Below are 23,675 nucleotides of genomic sequence, written 5' to 3'. Positions count from 1 at the left end.
TAGCAGTTTTATGTAACACTTTTTGACCATGGTGTCATGCTTATTTTGAAAAATTACATAACTAACCAAACACTGCTAAGCATAAATCATTATCTTGATTTAATGTAAGGGAACAGACTCAGTGGTTTCATTTAAAAGGTTTTGTCAATTACTAGAATTGATTTGAATAGTATTTGGCATTATGATGGACATATAGTTCAGTTTAAAACTAAATTTTTACCTAAGTCTTTGCAGTGCACATTAATAAGCTATATATTGGTAACTCCAAGGCTCTTCGTTAGAAATCAAGCAAAGCCTTACTGTTTTCCTAACATGGATGTTATTTCCCATTAAGAAATCAAAACCATTTTTCTCATCAAAACTTGCACTAAGAATCCTGTCATGTCCACCTAATTAATTTTATGGTATATATACCACTCCCTTCATTTTTAATTCTACAGAAATGAAATTATATTTCTAGATAAAAATCACATAACTCAAGAGAATTCTTTAAATCACCATTAACATATTATCCAAAGCCTTTATGTATATGTAATTATATAGAATAAACATAAAGATAAAAAGAACAAATAGGGATAAAGGACTTCTTTGTGGGAAAATCTCCTATGGTATTTTCAGATTTTTCTGTCCCAAATCACACCCTAAATGTGAGAAAGGGAGGGCATCAGTGGTTTTACTGTTATGAACTCATTACCCTATGGTGATTCTGGGGCATATATAATGACGCTTACACCTTCCTAGGTAATTCCTACCTGGCAACCCTGCTTACATCGGCTGCTGATGACAGGCACACTGACCTGCAGGTTCTCAGGCAGCTCACTAACTGGCTGCTGCAGAAACAATGCCATGAGCAGAAAATAGAGGGCAGGTACATTAGTGTGTTTAGGAAGGAACGACTGAAGGACTGGAAAACCAGGAAAATGGCAGGCATCCCGGTTAATCTCCCTGACCGTGGATCTCCCACCAGCACTCCTGCCCACATTGAATCCTAAGAGGAAATACAACAAGCACAAAATGAATAATCAATTATCACGCTGCATTAACAAAGGAGTAATTCAGCATATGTGACATTTCCATCCAGAGCATTCATATTAATACGGACAATTGACAATTCAATTGTTGGATTAATCTTTCAGTCAAAAGTTTTCCCTTACTATCTCTCTGGCTTCAGCAAGCCTGCCTATTAAGATACAGGTCATGAAACACAGCTGAGATAACCAGATACAAGAGGTAATATAAATTCTGCTCGTTAAAAGAATGACTTCAAAAGAGCTCCAACATTTCCCTAAGAAAGTAAAATTTAAAATATGGAATATTTGGGATGCTACAAAAATATAATTACTATAATATAGTTAATATATTTTATTTGTCCTGAAAATCATCATAAACGAGTTAACCTTAAATTACCTACAGATTTAGAGACCAGACAAAATGAATAAGCAAAATAATCCTTCCTCACAACACGATCTGTCATTCTACTGGAAAGTTGCCCAGCAGTGGGACAGCGAACCCGAGCCTGCTGTGACTGCAGCTCTCTGAACATCCAGACTCCCTTCTAGAAACAGCCCTACCAGGAAATGGTCACTGATTAGTCAAGTGGCTTAGAGTCAGTCTTCCTATCAATCCCGTTTCCTGTTACATAACTGATTTCAGGACACAGCTCACGTGGTTCAAACCTAGTACAGGGCTCAGCACAGCATGAATATTAGCCAGAGTTTCATTGCAAAACTTTTATGAATGGTAACCAAGAAATGAAGGACTGATGTTTATTCTGAAGCAATTTTTATTTAAAAGAGTATCATTTTTTCCCCCAGCTTTTTTTAGGATGAAGTAAGCATGTACCTGCTATTATTTAAAATAAAAGAGAAATGTGTATCTAGATGGCTTCTTAAATATTTCATCCCAACAAATTGTTCAGTGTGATATGAATTAATCTTCCGAAGCATGCTTTTCTAATTAACAAAAAATTACACAGCAATTTACCAACCCCTTTAAAATGTCATCTCATTTCTCAAACACAATGACCCATGTGAGTGAGTATTTGCTATCATCCTAGGTCTATCACATAGAACATTGTCATCAAGATCATGAGTGGTAGCACTGGGACTTGGAGCCGGATGTCTCTTTGGAGCCTGTGTAGTTATGCTGTGTCTCCCACCCTTCTTAACGCCATTGTCATTTCTGAAAGACTGGCTGCATGAGGACGCTGAGTGATTTTTGTTTATGGTGAATTCTAAATGAAGTTTTGAGTATAAAAAAGTCTTGAGCATTAAGAAATAAAGAGACAAAGTGATATTTTATACATTAAATAGGAAAAAAATTTTGATTCAACTACAGATCCTAAATGAAAACCAAGACTAGCATTCATTTTCCTTTCTAAATTCCCACACCGTTTTCCCCTATAATTAATCTTAAAGAATACTTAATGTATTATTAATAATTCAGCATTAACTTAGATTCAAGTTACAACTACATGGAAGGTATATTCATAAAGAAAAACTTGATATAAATTAATAAATGTGAGTAAAACATTCAAAAGCATTAGGTCGCTCGTCAAAAAGAAATAGAATCAAATGAGATGCTATAACTATATATCTATATCTATGTATACATACATGTATCAGATACACATTCAGGGAAAATTAAATTGAATCAAATTTAAATTAAACATAAATTAAATACCTAGATTTCTCTTTTAAAACCAGAGCAGCATATATAAAGTGTAAGTAGTTACCAATGAAGGATGTACAAATTCTAAGGCATGAAGCCAGGTAGGTTAGATACAGGAGTGTAACTACCTTGTTGTGATATTACTGAAGTGATGGAGGACAGAAAAGAGGACGGCCTAACATTCAGAAGACACACGTAGACCCTATTACTGTGTGACTCAGGAACCTTATGCATTTAACAGTCTTACTTTCCTAATTAGAGAAATTAATCTTTATTAAGTTTATTTCCTATCAAATATAACTCATGTATCATAAAATATGTACCTATCTCCAGAATCACGAAGCCCAAATGAGATGATATATGTTAAAGAATTTTGCAAACCACAATGTGCTATATGAATCTCAGGAGTTATTACTACTTTAGTTTTTGGCCTTCAGTGAGAACTAGTGATGTTAATTAGCATTTAAAACTCTCACTTCCAATTGTGCCTTGCATTAGTTATTCTCTTAGTAGCTATTATTATTAACGTCAATAAGCTACATTTCTTAATAATAACATTTGTAGGCTATATTCCTCCCCCAGAGTCAGTACAAAATAGTGATTCTTTTTCAGATCATAAAAGTATCTATAATGATAACTTAAAATTTATATACATATATTTTTTAGGTTTGTATTTTAAAGCAATTTTCTCGAGAAATCATTTTACAGTGAATTTCTTCATCACACATAAGGTTTCTTCAGACATTTTCCACATGTAAAATGACAATAAAATAATTCTATGTTGAAAGCTGTCTTCTTATCATTAGCTTTAGTATTTAAGAAAGTAGTAGAGGCAGCACTAGCTATTGATACTTTCACATATTTTTAAACAGACAAATGACATATTAAATTCTGATCCCTAATTTTCCCATCTCATAAGTGTAAATAGGTACTTTGATGCTTGTTGCAGAATACAATCACATGTGATCTGAACATGTAATGTTATAAAGACAAATATATTTTTAAAATACTTTAAAAATATAATGATTGTAATTTCCAATAAAGACATCATCTTAAAAATATTTTCCCAAACAAGGTCATTAACATGAACAGAAATATACCTTTCTATATCTTAACATAGAAAACTGTAATTTTTTAATATTACTTAAATGCTCAATTCCATGTTGAAAACAGCACATAGCTGGTCAGCAAAGAATAAGAAGCTTTGGCTGAAACTTTGAGCTTAAATCCTGGAATGGCAATGTAACATAACTGTTAAAAACATCGGCTGTGGGGTTGACTGACCTGGATTCAAATTTTGACACTTCCTAGCTGACAAGTGACTTTAACCCTATGCCTTGGCTTTCTCATCTGCAAAATGGGTATGACAGTATTTATACCTCACAGGGTTATTGTGAGAATAAGTGTTTAGTAACTAGCACAGAATAAGCACTCAAAATTATTGTTATTATTAATTCAGTTCTGATAATTTGCTACTTACTTATAGATCAGAAAGAGAAAAATGCTATGAAAATATCGTAAAGAATTCCCTTGACTTTTCACATCTTAATATCCTGTCTCTGACTTCAATTGCTTTTGCAATTAAAAAAGCCAAATATGAAACTTTCAAAGCTTTTATTCTATCATTAATTAAAATTCATGACTCTTAATGGTTGTCAGAAAACTGAAGAGTACAAGCTTATATAAGATTTAAACACAAAACACAATAGCTTATTTTAAAGCAGCTGACTGTAAAAGTCCCATACCTAATACAGTTCCGATCTTGTTAGTTAAGACAGAATCTGTCTGTTCCAGCCATCCTCCACCACTGAGTCCTTCTTTAAACTTGATGAGAATAGACTGATTACTCAGTAGGACAACAAGGATTCTCATGGCTGCTGTAACTGTGGTGGAATGCAAGTGCTCTTCCATAAACATCATAATCCAGTCAAAACCCAGTGTCTTGACCAGTTCTTCACAAGCTCTATTCAAAGACGGATGGATGAAAACAAAACATTAGTTTGAAGGATTAGGATTTCAAATTTAAAAAATAGTTCTTGAGACACTATAAATTTCAGGGTTTAACTAGTAATAAACACTGGTACCATCAATTCTAAAAATATTTTACTTACTGCAAATTAATGCTTGTCTTTTCTTTAGATGTGTAAACTAGTTTTAGCAAGATATCTAGAAGTCTGTTCCTCAAAAGTATAAGATTAGCAGATACAAGACCTCCAAACTCTTCTTCAGTTCCTATAATGAAAATAAATACATTAAATTGCCCTAGCAGATAAACCAGGATAATATATTCCAATCTATTCGAGGAAATCTCACTGAAAAATATATCTTTTAGAATACATTTTCTCTAGTACTTTCCATTAAAGTGGGTAAGAAAAAGGGTCCATTAAATCATTTCTCTTTAGAATCCTAGAAAAAGGGTCCATTAAATCATTTCTCTTTAGAATCCTGAAAATTGTTTATTTACATTTGACATTATCTAAACAAGTGATAATAAAGTCTGTGAATCCCATTTTACATTAATATTTCCCTCCCCTACCAACAAGGAGGAAGTACTCAAATGAGGATCACATGAATAAAAATAATAATCCAAATCCTTAACTTCCAGTTTCATTTTTAAGGACATAAATAGTTAAATTTACCTGACTTAAAAACTGAAAAGAGGAAGCATAAATTATTAATATTTAATGTACATGATACATGAAGAAAAGTTAGAATTAAATAGCATGGGAGAGAGGCAAAGGCACACAAATGCATAAGAGAAAGTGGAAAAGGGAGGAAAACAGCTCATGGTTCTCAGTGGACAGTGCAGGGAGCACACAGCACTGGCCATCAGTGTTCAGGCCCAGCTCTGCCACTAATGAGCCGAGTTAGTAAGTCACGATCCACATGGTGTCCTCTATTCCAGAACTGAAGCTTGGGCTAAACTTTAACTGCCATGGTTATACGTTTTCACTTGTTTGAGCAAGGGACTGTTTGTACCCTTAAACATTGTCTTTTAAGTGCTAATTTAGTGCTTCCTCTTTGGGAGGGGTACTTCAAGATTCCCTTCCCTTCTAAGAGACACAGGACTGGTGATTTACAAACTGTCTTATTGAAAGCATATTACACAACCTAAATCGATATAAGAGTCATTTCCTTTCAATGAAATGGACAATCCATACAGAAATTAAAAATTCTCCTTAATTTTAATGTCTAGTTTTTCACTGTCAGTTATGCTTCCCCTAATTTTCAAATAGTTTAAAACAATTAACATTGAAAGGAATTTCCAGATTAACTCTTCCCACTCAAACTGATGTTTTATTCCACACTACATTGGCCTTCTATGCAATTTATTTTATTTTGCATTGATTAGTATTTCACTATTCATCATTATTCAAGCCATTTTCTTTTCTGCAGATGTATCTTCAGTAGTGTGTAAACTACTTGAAAGAAAAAACTATAGTTTAAATTTTTTGGAACATCGTATTATTCTTAATACAGTCTTTAGTCCATAGCAAATAAACAATAAACATCATATACTAACGAGACCTGGAATGTGCTTCTGACTTTCTCTATTATTTCAAATGGCAATGAAGTGACAAGAATACTAGTCTCATCAACTTAGCAGAGCAACAGAAAAATCTGCTAATTTAGACATCCTTACTATTGTACTCTCATCCAAGAAAATTTTAACTAGTTGTGGTTATTGAATTCAACGGCCAGCAAGATATATGGAGACTAGAAAAATATTTTACCACATCTATTTTTATACTTGACATGAATGTGTTACATATTTCCAAAGATTTTAAAAGTATTTTTGTTTTCTAATTCCTATTTACTTGGCTTATAGTAATTCAGAATTTAGAAATAATGCTTACATAGGGTAGAAAAATGTAGTGGTTAGAAAGTTTAGAATGTTGGTTTGTACTACCCGGATTCACAGGTAGTGGTATGATCTCAGGTAAGCTGCTTTTACTTAATCTCTCTGGGCCTCAGTTTCTTCCCTTATAAAACTGGGATAACATTAGTACCTATTTTATAGTGTTATTACAAGATTAAATAAAGTACTTAAAGTACAGTGCCTGCCAGCTATAAAGCACTCAGAAAGTGTATCCATTGATTTGATCTTTATGGTTCTCACCCACTGCTAATTTGCTTTACCAAAGAAATGTCAACATTGTTCCAAATGAGAGTAGGCAGTAGGTAAGTGGTGGTGGTGGTGGGGGGCCTTCTGTTCTGCTCTGTGATTTGCCAGAGCTACTTGGCCCCTCAAATCTCTTAGCTTCTCCTTTGAAAAACATGATTACTCCACTTTCTCTGCTTATTCACAAAGCACTGCAGAGGTTGTGCTCCAGATGGCACAGCCAACATGGAGAACTTCTTTGTGAGGCATTGATACCACTGATACGAAGAGGATTTCTTCTCCGCCCCCCCCAGGCAGATGTGGGGTTTAAAGGAAATCATCCATGATATGATTATGGAATAATGTAACAGGATAATAATGTAAAGAATGGTGAACAAATATAAGATATTGTGAATTTAATTACAGGTCAATCTAAAAGGTCCTTTCCAAGCTTTCCAAGCAAATCTCATGTCCTAGAATATATAACAGGAAAAGCAGTATATTGGAACAGAGGGGGAAAAAGTATGAATCAAATGAGGAAAGGTAAAAAAAGTGGCTGTCACAGGCTCAGAATCTCACAACTTATGAAATTATTTTCATTTTATACTTAAATAAAATTATTTTCATAAAATATTCTTTCCCTAAGTGACTACTAAAATTTAACAGGAAAATGAAAATAGTAGTAACACATACATAACTCACATTAGCACACATCTGTGTTTCTGAAAAGATGTACATAAATTTTTTAAAAATTAAATAATGTTAAAAATCACCCAGGAATAATTCGCTATTTAAAGGAACATTGTTATAAATCCTCTAAAAATGGGAAAGATTTTACTTTTAAAGTAAAAATTCACACTGTATTATATTCTATGGGTAATTCTGAACTTCTGCGTATTGTACAGGCTTGATTTAAGACAAATACATCTGTGAAAGACAAAAAGAAATGTAAGGAGAAAAGTAACATAATAGTATCACATATAATTCAGGTCTAACTTGTGCTAGAAGAAAACAGGGCATAGTAATTAGCTTTCAAGCTCCAGAATCAACTCACCAGTGTCAAGCTTCTCTTCGTTGTTTATTTCCATAACTACAAACTTCTCACACACTGCAAAGGTTGGTAAAGTAGAAGAAATAAACTGGCCAAACCTTTAAATACAAGAGGAAAAAAGGTTATGGATTTTATTTTTTCTCTCCCCAAAACTAACAGCAAAACACAAAGAAACAACAAACAAAGAAATGAAAAACAAAACAGAACTTATTTTAAGTACTCTTTTACAGACCTTTAATTTAGGGGACTGTTATTTCGTTTACTTCCCCTAGGACTATCGCAATTAACATTATATATGTTACAATGTTTTAAAATATAGGGAAAAATATACTACTCTAGAAATATGAGTCCTTTAATGCACTAACCCAAATGATTTCAAGAACCAAACAGCATGATTCAAATTAAAATGTCCCAACGTTATCTATATGCATCCACTCCACTGTAGCCTCGTAATTAAGAACTTGGGTTTTAGAAATGCAGGTAAGGTTAAAATACTGGCTGTATGAGGTTTTAATCTTGTTACTTGGGGCAAGTAGGTTAACCTTTCTGGGCCTTAGTTTCTTAATTTGTAAAGTACAGAAAAGCTTGATAGATGTCACTGTTAATTTTAGCAAAGTCATCATTATAGTACCAGGGTAAGATTGAAATAAGTATTGTTAATAATAACAATAATCTCCAAAATAATTTTTAAACTCCAATTTTAAATATCAAGTTAAAAAACTCTTTTCAAGGTAAATTCATATAAAAGTGAGTGATTTACATGGTATACAGATTAGAGATTAGTGTATTGGGAATACTATAAAAATTGGTGTGCTTTCTTTCACCTGTGCCTGGGAGATTACAAGGAAAGTGGTGGTCAAGTCCAGTTTAAGCAATTTTCGTCTTGGAAAATACTTTGGTTAGGTACTTTTTTCCTTCCATTTCCAGTTATGATGGGATGATGTGAGTGTTACATTTCTACAGCCCATAAATAGGCCTTAAGCCATACTGCACATTAGCAGCAAAATAATACCTCATATAAAAGGTTTGAATATGCAAAAATAAAATATCATTATCTGCTTGGGTGCTAGAGAATAAATATAAAGGAGAAGGCATGTCCACTATGGGTGGGTGTGTGTGTTTGTACACACTGAGAAGCAGCAGGGCTTGGGGAAGAGGGACCGAGAATTCCTATCCCGAACACTTTTATGTCTAGGACAATCAATGTCACTGGGTTCATCCTGACATCTTTTCTCACCAACATCCTATTAGTAACTACTGGCAACAACTGGCTTTGCTTTATTAAGGCAAGATACTGAGACATGCATGTTTTCTGTGCCTTACAAACATCCTGAAGAGTATTACCATTACAGGTGTTATAGAGGTACAAGAACCAATCACAATCATCTCAGTCATCTTTACCTCATTGATACGTTTGGTTAATAAACAGACAAATACCGAAGTTTTCCCTACCTGAGCAGGTCATTGCTGTTGGGAAAACCTTGCAATAAGAAGCTCAGCACATTACTAATAGCAGCAATGGTAGGCTGGGATAAAGACATATCTCGAAGAGTCAGTAGCAGCTTTGGGATTAGCTGGAATTCCCTCATTAATTTGGCATTCTTTGAAGCTTCACTACAAGAGAAAGAAGAATTTATACACTATACTATCATCTCTTCTATAACTAAACAACTAACTACATAGGTTTAGCCAATACCTGGACTCTGTGAGCAGTTCAATGAAGTGTTCAAATAAAGAAAGATGGAGTTCATATGGTGCATGGAGCCAGACCTACAATAAAGAACAATGGTTTATTTAGGGTTAAAAAATACCCCAAATGCCAATCCAACAAACACAGATGCAGCACATGGAACTATTTCACTCATTAATTAACTGAACAACCACCTTATTATAATTTTTATTTGGTGAAGCCTTATAAAATTGCTTGTACATATGACTTCTGATTCTGTTTATAAAGGAATAATTGTTATGGAAATTAACCTATTAGAGTAAGTAACCAGAAAGGCAAGATCTATGGAAAGTTTCCCTGGAACCAATGACTGCATACTATTATTCAACACTGAATACAATATACTGAGTATAAAAAATACTGAATTCTATATACTGAATACAAAGGCTGAATGACTGGAATCTCATGTGGGTTCCAAAACTGGAATTAACCATCACAAACTGGTACACCAAACAATTCCTGAAATTCACAAAGAGCTGAGACTATTTGGCACTCCCACCTATCAGAATATAGATACTTCATAATCTGTGGGGAACTGGGTAGAGGTCTCAGATGTGTAACACTTTAGTAGTGGGGCTAAATTAGCTCCCCACTAAAGGTTTTTCTAGATAAACCCTAACAAAGGTTAAACACATGTCTCAGAAGGATCAAGACAACTGCAATTCCAGAGCGAAGTGTAATACTCTTTAAAAGGAACACAACAAAATCTAGCACTCAGCAATGTAGCAATGTAAAATTTAGCATCCAATCAAAAATTATCAAATAAGCAAAGAACAAGGAAAATATGACCCATAAGTAGGAGAAAAATCAATTATTATAAATAGCCCCAAAATGACAAAGATTATGGAATTATCAAAAGCTATTAAAAATCTGCTCTATATCCTAAAGAATGTAACAAAAAAATATGAACACAAGGAGAGAAATAGAAGATAACCAAAGATCCAAAATGAACTTCTAGAAATGAAAAACGAAAGATTTAAAATGAAAAATATACTGGAGGGGACTAACAGCAGATTAGACACTATAGAAAAAAATAAGTAAACTTGAAGACATAACAATAGAAACTAATCAGAATGAAGCATTAGAAAAAAATGCTAAAAATAAACTACTAAATAGAGCATTAGTGACTTGGGAGACAATATCCAGCAAGCTATGTGGTAACTCGAGTCCAGCAAAGATGGGGGAGGGCATCAGAAAAAATAATTGAAGAAATAATGGCTAAAAAAATTCCCAATTTGATGAAAATGACAACTCCCAGATCTAAAAAAGCCAGTAAATCCCAAGCAGAGGAAACATAATGACAATGGAGTGACTGAAATCTTTAAAATATGAAAAGAATAAAAACCATCAATGAGAATTCTATTCTATGCAAAAATATCCTTCAACAAAGAAGAAAACGGTAACGACTCTTTCACATGGGAGAATTTATTGCCAGCAGACAGGCACTGCAAGAGATATTAAAGAAAGTTCTTCAGGCAGAATAATTAATTATACAAGATGGGAATCTGGATCTCCAAAAAGAATAAAGAATGACATGCATACCATGTATGTGGGAAAATAGAAAAAAATTTTTAAATGTCTTTAAAAGATAATTGACTAAAACTAAAATAATACAAAGTATCATAGGGATTATAAACATAATAGAAGTAAAACGTCTGATAACAACAGCACAAAGGACAGGAAAGAAGAAATGGCAGTATAGTGTTGCAAGATTTTTACACTGTAAGTAAAGAGGTATACACACTTTGAAGATAGACTCAATTGTTACGCATGTACATGTAGTATAAATTCTAGAATCTCCACTAAAAGAGAAAATGCTTGCATGCTATCAATGATTTTATTTATATTTGTCAAATGGCTATTCTAAAAATAGGGTAAATTAAGTATTGATAGATCACCGTGGTTTGGGGTAATTAGGAATGCCATATAAAGCCTTAAGTCAGCAAGGTAATATAAAATGAAGTCAACATATGTCAAGCACCTAAATTTCTTCTGTTTGTATATTAGATTTTAATCAGAAATCTGAAATGAAAGACAATCCATGATTTAAATGTGTCAGTTACTTGATGAAAACAAAGCTAGGATTGATTAAGTAGGTCTCCTTGGTATTCACATAATTCTTTCTGCATACTTTTACCTCTGTGCTTTCACAAGTTTTTAATTTGTTTATAGATTTGTTTTTCTCTTCTAATGGACTAACTGCCTTGAGACATGGAGTCTGTCTTTATGTTCACATGCTTAACACCTGATATGATGCTTGGTTCAAAGATGCTCAATAGACATTTTTAAAGGAATGAGAGGTTCATGTATTAGAACTTTAACTACCAGGCTGAGAAATACGTACTTTATTGTGTTGGAAGGGGAAATCACTGGAAGTTTTGGAACAGTGATATGATTATGTCTTAGAAAGAACTGGGTAAAAACATATGATAGATTAAGGAAAGGCGGAAAGCAGTTGGTGAGAGGTAAGAGAATTGCTTAGGGCTTGGATTAGGATGTAGCAGTAGGAAAAAAAAAGTGGACTATATGAAATATAGAAGTAGAATTTATACGACTTAATATCAAAGTATTTATAAACAGTGAGGAAGAAGAAAGCTGATTTTCCAATTTCAAGCCTCAGTGAGTAGGACGATGGTGGTGTTATGAATAGAAACAGGAATTAGAAGGAAGAACTACTTTGGGGAAGGATGTTAAGTTCAGTTTAGGTGTTGCTGGGACATAAAAATGGAAACGCGGAGCAAGTAAGTCAGGAACTCGGATGTTAAGCTAGAGATTGAGATTTTAGAGTCAACTCTGTAGAGCTGAGGCTGGAGAACTGGGTGAGAATCTAAGGAAGGAAAACAACAAATAAAGGAAAAGATAAGGAAGTGAAGTTGGACACTTTTAGGTACAATAATGAAAATTTCACGGCCATAAAATTATGGGGAAAGTAGTGATAAAAATTAAGAACCAGGAAAGTGATGCCTGAAAGCAAGAGAGCTCTGAGACGCGAGAGGGAAACCGACTGACTGCATCAGCGCTACTGGGAGCTGTGGATGCTGAGAACGGAGGACACCGTGCATAGGCCAGGCGGCCATAAGATTTCAAAATAAAGTTTCAGTAAAGCGATCAGGGCACACAGCCTGTCTGTCAGGGATTTAAAATAACTGACAAGACAGAGCTTACAGTAGGAATGAGGGAGAAGAGTTAGGGCCTAGACTTTACAGTCAGCCAACATTCTGGGTGATAGGGATACGAAGACGGATATGATCTCTGCACTCATAAAGCCTATAGTCTCACAAGGGGAGATTGTGTGTGTGTGTGTGTGTGTGTGTGTGTGTGTGTGTAGATATATAGTGACGAGTAGACAAAGTGCTGTGAACAAGAAATTAAATGGAGAAAGGATATGCAAAAATTAAGTGGTGCTTTGAGAGGACAGAGTGGAAGTGGTTTATGGTAATAAGACAGAAGAAAATCTTGTTATTTTGGCGAAATGAATGACCTTTTACTAAGCAGCTGCTATCAACCAAAATTCCAGGTCTAGCTCCTGTTTACTGAAGAAAAGTTTCTATCAGAATTATTTGATGAAAATACGTTTGCCTCTCGTAATGCTAGAGGCAGCAGCAAATTAGCTACATATAGGCAGGTAAAGGTACTTCACTTCTATACTGTTTGTAAAATGAAATATGAAATATCCTCGGGGGGAAGGAACCCCATCACTACCCTATTTTTCATATTTTACTAATGATGTTAACATGAGCATCATAAAATTACAGGCTACATCTTAGAGACAAAATTGTACAGTAGTTGACTATTAATACAGAGAATAAGAAATTAATTCACTGATTATATATTACCAGTTAGTGTTTAGGTACATACTTCAAAATCACAAAGTAGATCCTGGAAAGCAGTTGAATTCGGAATAATGGAGGTCTCATGTCCACTATCAACAGTTCCCACCAAGGAAAAAGTTAGATGGAGAATGTGGCTATTGAGAAGGGAACGTTTCTTCTTAAGTAGCATTGCCAGCAACTAAAAGGAAGCAATACCCAATGCCTGTTATCAATCATTATAGATATGTGTGCACGTGCACACATGCGCGCGCGCACACACACACACACACACACACACACACACACACACACACACGACCCCTACCCCTACGTAGAAAATTCCTGAAACTTCTCAGCTGATTTCTAAATATTTATTATGAAAACATAACATTAGAGAAAATCTAAAAAGCAGGGCAATCCCATTATTATTAAAATATCCACTTTAACATAAACCCTTTCAATTCATATATAAATATTTAAATTGTTGCCATTATGTACATAACAATTTTCTCTTTTCCTCTACATGACATTCTATCAAAAGGATTTTTTTCTTTTGTAGCAGTCTTCGTAATTACAGTTTTAAAAGGTTGACTGATATTCTATGCAATGGTTATAGTATTATTAGTCATTGTCATACTTTTGGGACATTTAGATGATTCTATTTTTTCCTGATAAATAATGCTGTAATAATCATTATGAAAGTTTTGCAAAACAAAACACTTATCAAAGGAGTGTGACAAATCTACAGAAAACAATAAAGAGTTTACCCACTCCCGATGAACTATTGGCTAAAGTCAGAGACGGCATTTGCACTTTGTCTATACTAGAGGGATGTAATCTTGTTCCAAATAGTTGTTTCTTTTATTATGAGGTTTCCACCTAAACCTAGTTGAGACTGTGGATCCACGAACACATGAATACTGCATATTTTTAATGAGTTTTCAGGACTAGCAAGGGCACATGCATTACATAGTGGCTCTCACTTCCACTGGGTAAAGTGGGTAAAAGATGACTGGTGTGGAGGGGAGAGACAAGGAAAACGGAGAGAACTCTGGATCTATTACTGATCTGGCAATCTCTAGAGCAGGTGGTAATATGACAAGACTGCATTTCATTCCTATTTCCATTAAGAAAAATAAGGCCACACTAGCAAACTGTTGTTCTGAAAATATATTCAAATATGTATGAAATATACTGAAGTAACATAGCCTAATACAAGGGTTTAGTAAGACTTGATGAAATAGGAGAAAAGGATGAACCAAAATAAAGAAAACAACTCATATTCTCACTTGAAATATGCTAGTTTTAATAAAAACTACTGACTTTTAAAGGTTACTTGGACAATATAATGCTTCTAGAGTTTGAAAATAGGAAAAATAATGGAAATCAGAAGTTTTTTTTTTATGCAAAGTAAAGTGAAGGCAAAGCTTTATGGTTCCAAACCTGGTAGCCCTTGATTCTTTCCATTTCTTTGCTGGCTAGTGGGTTACTCTTGACCACACAAACCAGGGCCTTGACGGCCGCATACAGCCCTTCCACGTCGGAAGCCATGGCCACCAGGCCCAGGATGGCTGCAGCGCCCCCAATGTACTGCAAAGTAGTGGCAACAGGCTTAGGGACAAATGTTCTTACTCCTGATTAAAAGACAGTGAGAAACAATTAAACAAATTCCCCATGTAAGCAAGAACTGAATACATCATCTTCAGAAATATTGAACTAATTATAAATGATACTTTAAAAAAGAAGCTTTCTATCCTAAAATAAAAATTCTAAAAAAATTTCACAGTAGGCTATGGGAGAAGGCAATAAATGCTCATGTGTGTATTCTCGGAGAAGAGTGGGGAGTATAGGAGTGAAAAGAGAAGGGCTGGGTTTGAGAGTAGGCACAAATGTTTCTGTGCAGCTTTGGGCAACAAAAAGACTCAAAAGCACGGAGGCCTCGGGTATGCATTTCTGAGGTAGTTGCTGAGGAACAGATGTGGGCAGAGCAAAAGCACTTCAACTCTGTGAACTAGGGAATGGGATGGAGAAGGCATCCTGGCAAGGATGGCATATTCCCTACAGATAAGCCACACCATTACTCAGAGCTTCTCCCAGTTATGGCATCTGTGTAATAGTACATCAGTGAGTCCAGAAGAGCATAATTACGTGAAAAACACAGTATTGGAACTAACTTTATGTCAATTACAAAAAAAGTCACATCTACATTCCTAACCTTATTTCTTGAAAAAGGCATTGATTGAATGTTGTTTGCCCAATGATCAAGATTGAGTTTTTTGAAAATAAAACTAATGTTTTTTATATTTCTATGTGCTTTGTAGTCAGTATACTGCAAATACAATACTTCGTATCTTATGGCATTGGATTTTGAAAACTACCTTCTGAGGTGATTAGGGCCAGTATTATTACTTTAAAGATAGGAAAATTGAAGTCCATAGAGATCAAATGTCTGGTATAATGTCATATAGAGACAGAACAGGGGCCGGAATCCCAATCTTTGAACTCTTCAGTCAATGCTCTTTCTACTATACCACAGTGCAGCTATATTTTTGCAAAGGACATAGAGCAGTGCTCAGTGTTTGTTGAATTAAGAAAAACTACCATGTGCTTCAACATAAAGGAAACTATTTTATCCATGCAGTACAGTCAAGAAAGAAAACCAAAGTTTATTTACGTGCACATCACTGGGACAATTAAAACTGCCAAAGATCGATAAACATGTAGGATTCTGACCGGTACGACATGAACTCGGTAATCTCAAAAGGAACCATATTATGTACTTATCTGCACATTAAAATATATAATCACTGGCTCTGAATTTGGATGGCGTGATTGGATTGTCTCGACATAAGCAAAAAAAAACAAACAAAAACAACTGTTTTAAAGCAGACATCAGGTATAAGGCTCTGCAGAATGTCCACCAGCTCTTTTATTGAGTTGGATCCCAGTATTTATACTCTGAACCTAATTTCTAGTTCATTTCCAATTACTAGAAGCCCTCAGGAGGGCCACCACTGCTGCACCAAACCATGCAACAATCAATATTTTTAAGTCTTTACACCTGTCCCTAAATGTACTGTGAAATTTACCTTGAAATTACACAGAAGTATGTAGTCAGTGCTCATCAGTGCTCACAAGAGGGGAAAAAGTTAATGGGATTTTTAAAAAGGCTATAATTTTTAAAGTGGACTGCAGTTTGAGATTGTTACATTAGTCTCTACATATTGCAGGAACATTACAGGTCAGCACGACAAAATATGAACTTCAGCACCACCCCTTAAGTGAGGGAAGTGAAATCAGATTTGAAAGTAATAAAGAAGTTTGAAACAATAGTCAATTTGACTCACCCAAGTAGCCAATCAGAGTAGCCCCAATTGTCCGAGCAGGTCCATTAAGATGTCCTGCTGAATTGTGTATCAATTTCACTGGAGTGGCATTCTCATGGGAGGAAATGCCTAACTGAAGAACAGGAAAGGGAAAAAAAATGTAACTACAGAAGAACTGTCTGAACTTATTTTTATTATAATTGGCATACAATATTATATTAGTTTCAGGAGTATAACAGAATGATTCGACATTGATACACCTTATGATGTGGTCACCACACTAAGTCTAGTACCCATCTGTCACGTGCAAGGTTATCACACTGCTATTGACTCAATTCCCCTTCACCTTTCTCACCCGTCCCTCCACCCACCTCCCTTTTGGTAACCATCAGTTTGTTCTTTGTTTCTATGAGTCTGTTTCTCTTTTGTTTGCTTGTTTATTCTGTTCTTTAGATCCCACATGTATTTGTCTTTCTCTGACATATCTCACTTAACACAATACTTTCTAGGTCCATCCGTGTTGTTGCAGATGGCAGGATGTCAGTCTGAACATTTTGATTGGAAAAGAAAAAAAAGACATGATTGGTAACATGCATTTTCTCTCTCCCCGTGTCAGAACATTAAAAACTTGAGCATTCTTTTTTTATTTATTTATTTTTTTAATACTTCCAAAGGTGTAAAAGCTCATAGATAATAAGTTAAATACAATCTACTGAGATGAAGATGGTGAGAGGGTCCTGGGAAATAGCTTCCAGGGCCTTTCTGAATGCAACTCTGTCATGGTTTAAAGGGTCTCATCACTCACTGCCTCACACTGCCTGTTATCAGTGAACATATTAGCTTTACTCCACATTCAAGTAAACGTCACATAAATTATCCAAGAGTTTAGAGATAAACATGCCTACATAAAAGCAATGTTAAATTTTACACACACACACACACACACACACACACACACACACACAATGTGTTTTCAACCAAATATAATCTTAAGACTTTAATTTTATTGTTACCTGCAGAACTCAATTTATGTACACTTTATATTCCTTAGAAAAGGGTACACATATTCACAGACAAACCTCCGCACAAGAGTTGCCAATACTTACTGTTCCCAAATGCCTTCCTTCCAGTCTCTTGATTTCCTTCCCCTCGGGCTTGCCCTCCCTCATCAGCCAAACAGCTTGTCAAGCTCACTGAGGACTCTCACCTTGACAAACCCAAGGTCAGTCCTCAGTCCTAATCTTCCTTGCTGATCTGACACGTTTGCCACAGTGGATCAGTGATGCTACAATACCAGACTCTCCTAGTGGTGCTCCTTTCTTGCTGGCTGCTACTCCTGTCTTCTCAGCTGGTTCTTCTGCATCTCCCCAACTCCACAATACTAGCACGTCCCAGGTCTCAGTCTGAAAACCTTTCCTATTCTCTATTGACATCTACACTTTGGTGAATACACCTCGGCCCATGGCGTTAAACACCATCTGTGAACATCCATGACATTCAAACCTCTCCCCTGAACTGTAGATTCCTATTTCCAATGGTTGATAGCTCCACTAAAACGTCTAATAGACGTCTAATATGCTTCTCAAACTTTTCCAAAACATAATTCCCAATATACCCCCCTCCCACCCCAAAACTACTCTTTCTGCAGTTTTCTCCAAATCAGAAAGAGACTCCATTTTCCTGATTGTTAGAGAGAAAAAAAAAAAAAAGACTTGGAGTTATCCTTGACTCCTTTCATACCCAATCTATCACCAAAAACTGAGCTCGATCTTTAAACTCTACCTCCAATCCGATCACTTCTCGCCACGCCACGGCCACCACGCCACTGCTGCCCACTATCACTGTACTGGCCTCAGAACTGGTCTTCCTGCTTCTGTCTTTGTCTCCCTTGAATCTATTTTCAGTAGAAGTCACAGTGATCCTGGTTAAAAGCAAGTCATAGCATTTCATTCCCACGCCTGGAACCCTATAACGCTCCCCATGTCACTCAGTTGAAGCCAAGGCCTTTACAGTTGCCTCTAAATTCTAAGCAACGTAGTTGCCGTTGCCTCTGGGCTCCTCTCCTATGACCTCGGCCTCCTCTCATTCTCCTCTAGCCACACCTGCCTCTACGGCAGGCATGCGCTTTCCTCAGGGCCATACCCCCCCATCCTGGAAGTACATCCCATCCGTCCTCAGTATCCTCATTGCTGCTGCCTCATGCTTTCAAGTCTGCTGACATTTCACCTTCTCAGTGAGGTCTCCTCTGACCAAGCTATTTAAAACTATTAGCTCACCTCTTTCCCCTTTCCTGCTTTATTTTTCTGCATAGCATTCTTCACCTTCTAACATACTCTATCATTAGGTTTTTTTTCTGTAGTTATTGCTGTCTCTTTCACTAGAATGTAAGAACCATGGGGGAGGGGGACTTTCTCATCCATTGCTGAGTCCTGAATGAAATGCTGCACATAGTAGGCGATCCAGAAAAACGTAAGTTGTAGCCTTAAAAACAGCAATTGATTTCTTTAGTTTTCTAACGTTCAATTTCTTAAACTGCCACTAAAGAATTAACATAAACTATGCACTTAGAAGGCAATTCTCACTTTTCTAAATTAATCTAGCATCTAAAATATGTTTTACATTCAAAGCCAAAGAAACCACATATAAACAATGTACGAAAGGCAGTGTTTTCCACAAGCCCTCATACTTGGGCGGAACCCATAATGAAGCTCTGCAACCTCTTTCCAAGGAGAGTCATCCTCAGCTTACGAGGAGGAAATCATTCTGCTTACCTGCTTAGCAATGGCTTTGCTGTCCAACTTGTTGTACAACTTCCGGATTCTTGCCACTGTTAGGGAAGACACAGAGAGTGCATAGAGGCCAAATGACACCTTTTCCTCTGGCACTAATGACACAGGAGATGGGGCCACCCCTTCGGATTTTGCATCTTTACCTTTAAAAGAAGAATAATTCTTTTCAAAATCATTATCCCAACACTAATTTTTTATTCTTACTATCATTTTCAAGTTGGAAGACTGGAAAAATCTTTTTAAGTGGAATAAGGGAGAGGAATTTTGTTTAATGTTCAGCTTTTCATTTATTTCTTTAACTAGAAAATAGGGAAAAATCACCTAGTCATAGAGCTTTACATTCTAAGTTTTACTCTGAAAATATGCTTAACATATAGCATAACTGCAAAGGAAAAGGGTTTTAAACGTTGTCAGACAATCACAAAACACTTCCCTTAGCTTCAAAGAAAAAAGGAAATACTTAAAAATGAGTGGAATGCCCATGGGCTTTGTAGTGGGAGGTCTTGCCCCCGTGACAGCCCTCACACATGCCTCTGTGCATTTTTCTAGTCAGCACAGCAGCGCAGTTAAGAACACAGTTTTGGAGCTAGAGGGCTTAAGTGTGTATCTCTACTATATCATTTAAAAGCTGTGTGACCTATATACATCTCCGTGCCTCAGTTTCCTCATCTGTAAAACGAGGATGATAGCCATAGTACCTAACCCCCAGTGTTTCGAAGGAATGAATAAACGCATGTGAAAGGTTTCGAACAGCTATGTTCTTCATACGCATCAACTTATTTGGCACACATTAAGTGCTCAGTAAGTGTTAGCTATTATTAGACGCTATCTAAATGAAAAACATGAGTAAAGACAAATTACTTAGCCACAGGATCACTAGCATTTGCAATGTACTGTCCTAACTCTTCTGAGAACTTTGGTGGAATGAGAACAAAGGGATGGAAGACATTATTGGGAAAGAGGACTATGAAGGAACTGTACTTTAACTTCAGTTCCTTTGATTCTAAATTCCTTTCGGGAGAAAGGGTAACAAGAGGTGGACTGTAAGGGCAAAGGGATGGGGAAACTGATGGTAACCGCTCTAACTTGAAGAATATATGCATGTGTGTGCTGCTGGGCCCATCCGCCCTTCCTTTAACCAGAGTGAACACACTTTACGCTGCTTCATATAATAGGGAGAAATTTCTTCCATAATAGGAGAAACTAGAAAGAGAAGAAGGTTGAGGTTAGACTCTTAAGAGAATATATGTCTACATCTTGGAGCCAACAAGAGAAACTGGAAAATTAGTGATCAGGCATAAAGACAAAAATCAGGAAAACACAGTATGATGAGTGGAGAACATTTTGAATAGGAGTGAGTGGTATCATGTTGAAGAAAAGCAGAGAAGACCCCTTTTTTTAGATAATCATAAAGCATAAGCTTCTAAACACATGCACTTACTCAGGCATCTACACGCAGAAGTTAAGTTTTATACAACTTTAAGAAGAAAGGAGGAGTTACTCACATGGCATACATACAGCCTGAAAGCTTCCAACATAATTTGGTCCTAGTTCATAAATGGTAGTAACACTTGAAGGAGGTAACACTTCTTCCAAAAAATGCGCGGGTCCCAGGCGCCAAACCAGTGAGGCGAGCTGGCGCTGGGCAGGTGGGGTACCCACGTAGGCATAGACTGTACTAACCACCGGTGGGTTTGCAGAACCCGAACCCCCGGGCGTACTGTGAACATAATGAAGCTACAAAGAAAATGAAAGCAAGTGTGTGAGATAGGACAGGAAAAAAAAAATTCCCCAGGAAGACAAACACTTTTTGAGTATACTTTTATTATCCAAAGGTCATACAATTTTATAAATGTACAAAAGCAATTGGGTCAGAAACATGAGGGCAGGCCAAGATTCTAGAACCTGATGTGGAAGTTGGAAATCTGTTATCTAACTCTCTAATACAGATAAAATATCTCATGCTAGAAAGGGTAATAATCACATATACGGATATTGTTACTACTGATTGATTTGCATATCAAATTAACAATGTGTTTATGAAATTTTAAGGTTGATACAAAACCAGAGCTTTCCAACTATGGAATTCAAGTAATCTTGAAAATTGGCTATGTTGCCTTCCATGTAAGTCTGTTAAGTAAAATTATTCATGAAGTGTTTTATAATGAGTAAAATGCTAGAAAAAAAATTAGAAAAATGGATAGTCTATTATAATTTATTCACACATATTTTAATCTCAATGTAATATACATTCTCAGATTTGAAATTACACTACCGACAATTACCTTAAATTATCACTCAATTCATTTACAATGTATAATTAGAGCATACAAGATAATGAAATCAAGTTGCTTCTTGTTGTATAGGCAGCTTTCACCACTTGATGGGATGAGGGATATTTCCATGGACTGTTTTACCATAACGCCATCCTAGTTTCGGATCACATTATTCTATATATTAAAGAACAGTTCCTGTTGACGTTAACGATACGAGTGTGAAGACTAACACATGACCTAATGTTGGTTTCACAGGACTCTGACCTCTCACAGGGAATGATGAGATGATGATGTTGATGACGATGAAATATTTCAATAATAAATCTACCTGTCAATTCTAGAAACTGAGGACATTTTTATTTTCGATAATACTAAAAAAAATGAAGGAGCAACGTACTAGAGAATCTACAAACCCATTTCAAATGCAATCATATATACAAAGGAAATAAATGACTATTCACACAGAGTGCCTTTTAGGGTATATCATATTGAAACACAACATCACAGTAAATTATCACTAAGCAAATGTATTCAAGGGAGCTACAGATTTCAGTGCTTCTTAAACGTTAATTCACAGAAAAGGACAAACCTTGCCTTTGTTGTTTCTTTCAAGTAATATCCCTATAAAAATGAATACTATCTTTTAGAAGTTGAAGAATTTTAAGAGTTTGCTAGTTGAGTTCTGAAGTAACTAGCAGCATTTATGTTTATTGAAAAAAGAAATTACTGATTCTTTACTAGTTACTTCAACTCTCTTGCGTCTCTTCTAACTACTGTAGTATAGTTATCTAGAGCATTTGTACACTCATCACTCAAAAACAATAAGGGAACAGCTACTGTTACTATCATGGACTAATCTGGGTGATGACAACAAAGATGAACAAAAAGAATGCCAGCTGTAAAGAAACACAGAATCTACTGGACTGCATAAAACAATAGCAATTTAAAAAAATAACCCTGTGTGCGCGCGCACACACACACATCCCCCACACACAGGTGAGCTTACCTTCACAGTGCTAACAAGCTGTCCGTCAATATAGAGGGCTGCAGCACTGTTTTTCAGCATGCCTTTGCTCATCACCAGCACCAGATGATGCCACTGACCCTCAACTATCAGTTCTCCACATCGAAAACGAGCACAGCACGGGAGAATTTCATAAAAAGAGGATTCTTCACTAAAATCGTCAACTAAAATAAAAAGGGGAAAGAAAAACTCAACACCATCCTCATTCTAACAATTATTCCTATCTAGATCCTGACTTTATGTTAAAATAATATGATGTTGTAAGTGAAAATATCCTATTCATTCAATAACTTCATCTGTAGTAGAAGGTAAAACCTGGGATATGTTTTTTCTTTTCTCTGTTCAAGATACATGTAGTTATAACCAAATAAAGTTATAATACCTAATAAACTGAAAAATAAATAAAATTAAATAGACAATAAAGTCATGATAGACAACAAAAAGAGACTAGTTGATTATTACCTGTCATGATCTGTTATAAAAGGTCTTTTTAAATATCAGTTTGACATGCCTCTGATTACAGCAATCAAAAGAAGTTAGAAACAGTTAGAAAAAGAAGCAAGAAAATTTAAATTTTATTCTTGTTATATGCTCTGCTCAGTGACACAAGGGGCAATGATCTGTCCTTAGGGGTGGTTGTACTGCCCTGACCCTTGCCTGACACTAGCTGGTAGGAAGGAGGTAACTTATGGAGTGCGTGGTATTTGTTGATCCAAGACAACAAATACCTTCATCAGACAACTTTGATGATTTGCTAACATTCTGGAATGCCTTCCTGAATCCAATCTGCCTCCTCTTTGCTACCCAGCATATTGCCAGATCATGCTAGGAAATAACAGGTAATACTAATTCAATCTTAATGTTAAGCTAATTAAAATTAATTTACCTTTTCAAGA

The 23,675-nt window shown here is 35.8% G+C and overlaps 1 protein-coding gene across 8 annotated transcripts in view; it reads right to left on the bottom strand.

Moving 5' to 3' along the window:
• WDFY3 (WD repeat and FYVE domain containing 3) overlaps positions 1-23,675 on the bottom strand; it is a 247,316-nt gene that overhangs the window by 71,269 nt on the left and 152,372 nt on the right. For 7 of the 8 annotated variants that reach the window (XM_074323991.1, XM_019731293.2, XM_019731299.2 and 4 more), the window contains 12 exons: positions 22,762-22,943; positions 20,985-21,216; positions 19,462-19,622; positions 16,712-16,823; positions 14,808-14,998; positions 13,411-13,563; positions 9,520-9,593; positions 9,276-9,437; positions 7,827-7,921; positions 4,782-4,902; positions 4,416-4,633; positions 753-988 (listed from right to left, as the gene is read on the bottom strand). In XM_074323991.1, the coding sequence (XP_074180092.1) occupies positions 753-988; positions 4,416-4,633; positions 4,782-4,902; positions 7,827-7,921; positions 9,276-9,437; positions 9,520-9,593; positions 13,411-13,563; positions 14,808-14,998; positions 16,712-16,823; positions 19,462-19,622; positions 20,985-21,216; positions 22,762-22,943 (1,937 nt within the window). The remainder of the gene's footprint in view (positions 1-752; positions 989-4,415; positions 4,634-4,781; positions 4,903-7,826; positions 7,922-9,275; positions 9,438-9,519; positions 9,594-13,410; positions 13,564-14,807; positions 14,999-16,711; positions 16,824-19,461; positions 19,623-20,984; positions 21,217-22,761; positions 22,944-23,675) is intronic. The other variant, XM_019731296.2, reaches the window with a different exon arrangement.

This window comes from Rhinolophus sinicus, linkage group LG02 (assembly GCF_036562045.2).
Source record: "Rhinolophus sinicus isolate RSC01 linkage group LG02, ASM3656204v1, whole genome shotgun sequence".
Classification (NCBI taxonomy): Eukaryota; Metazoa; Chordata; class Mammalia; order Chiroptera; family Rhinolophidae; genus Rhinolophus; species Rhinolophus sinicus.
This window is presented reverse-complemented; position numbering and strand designations above follow the sequence as displayed.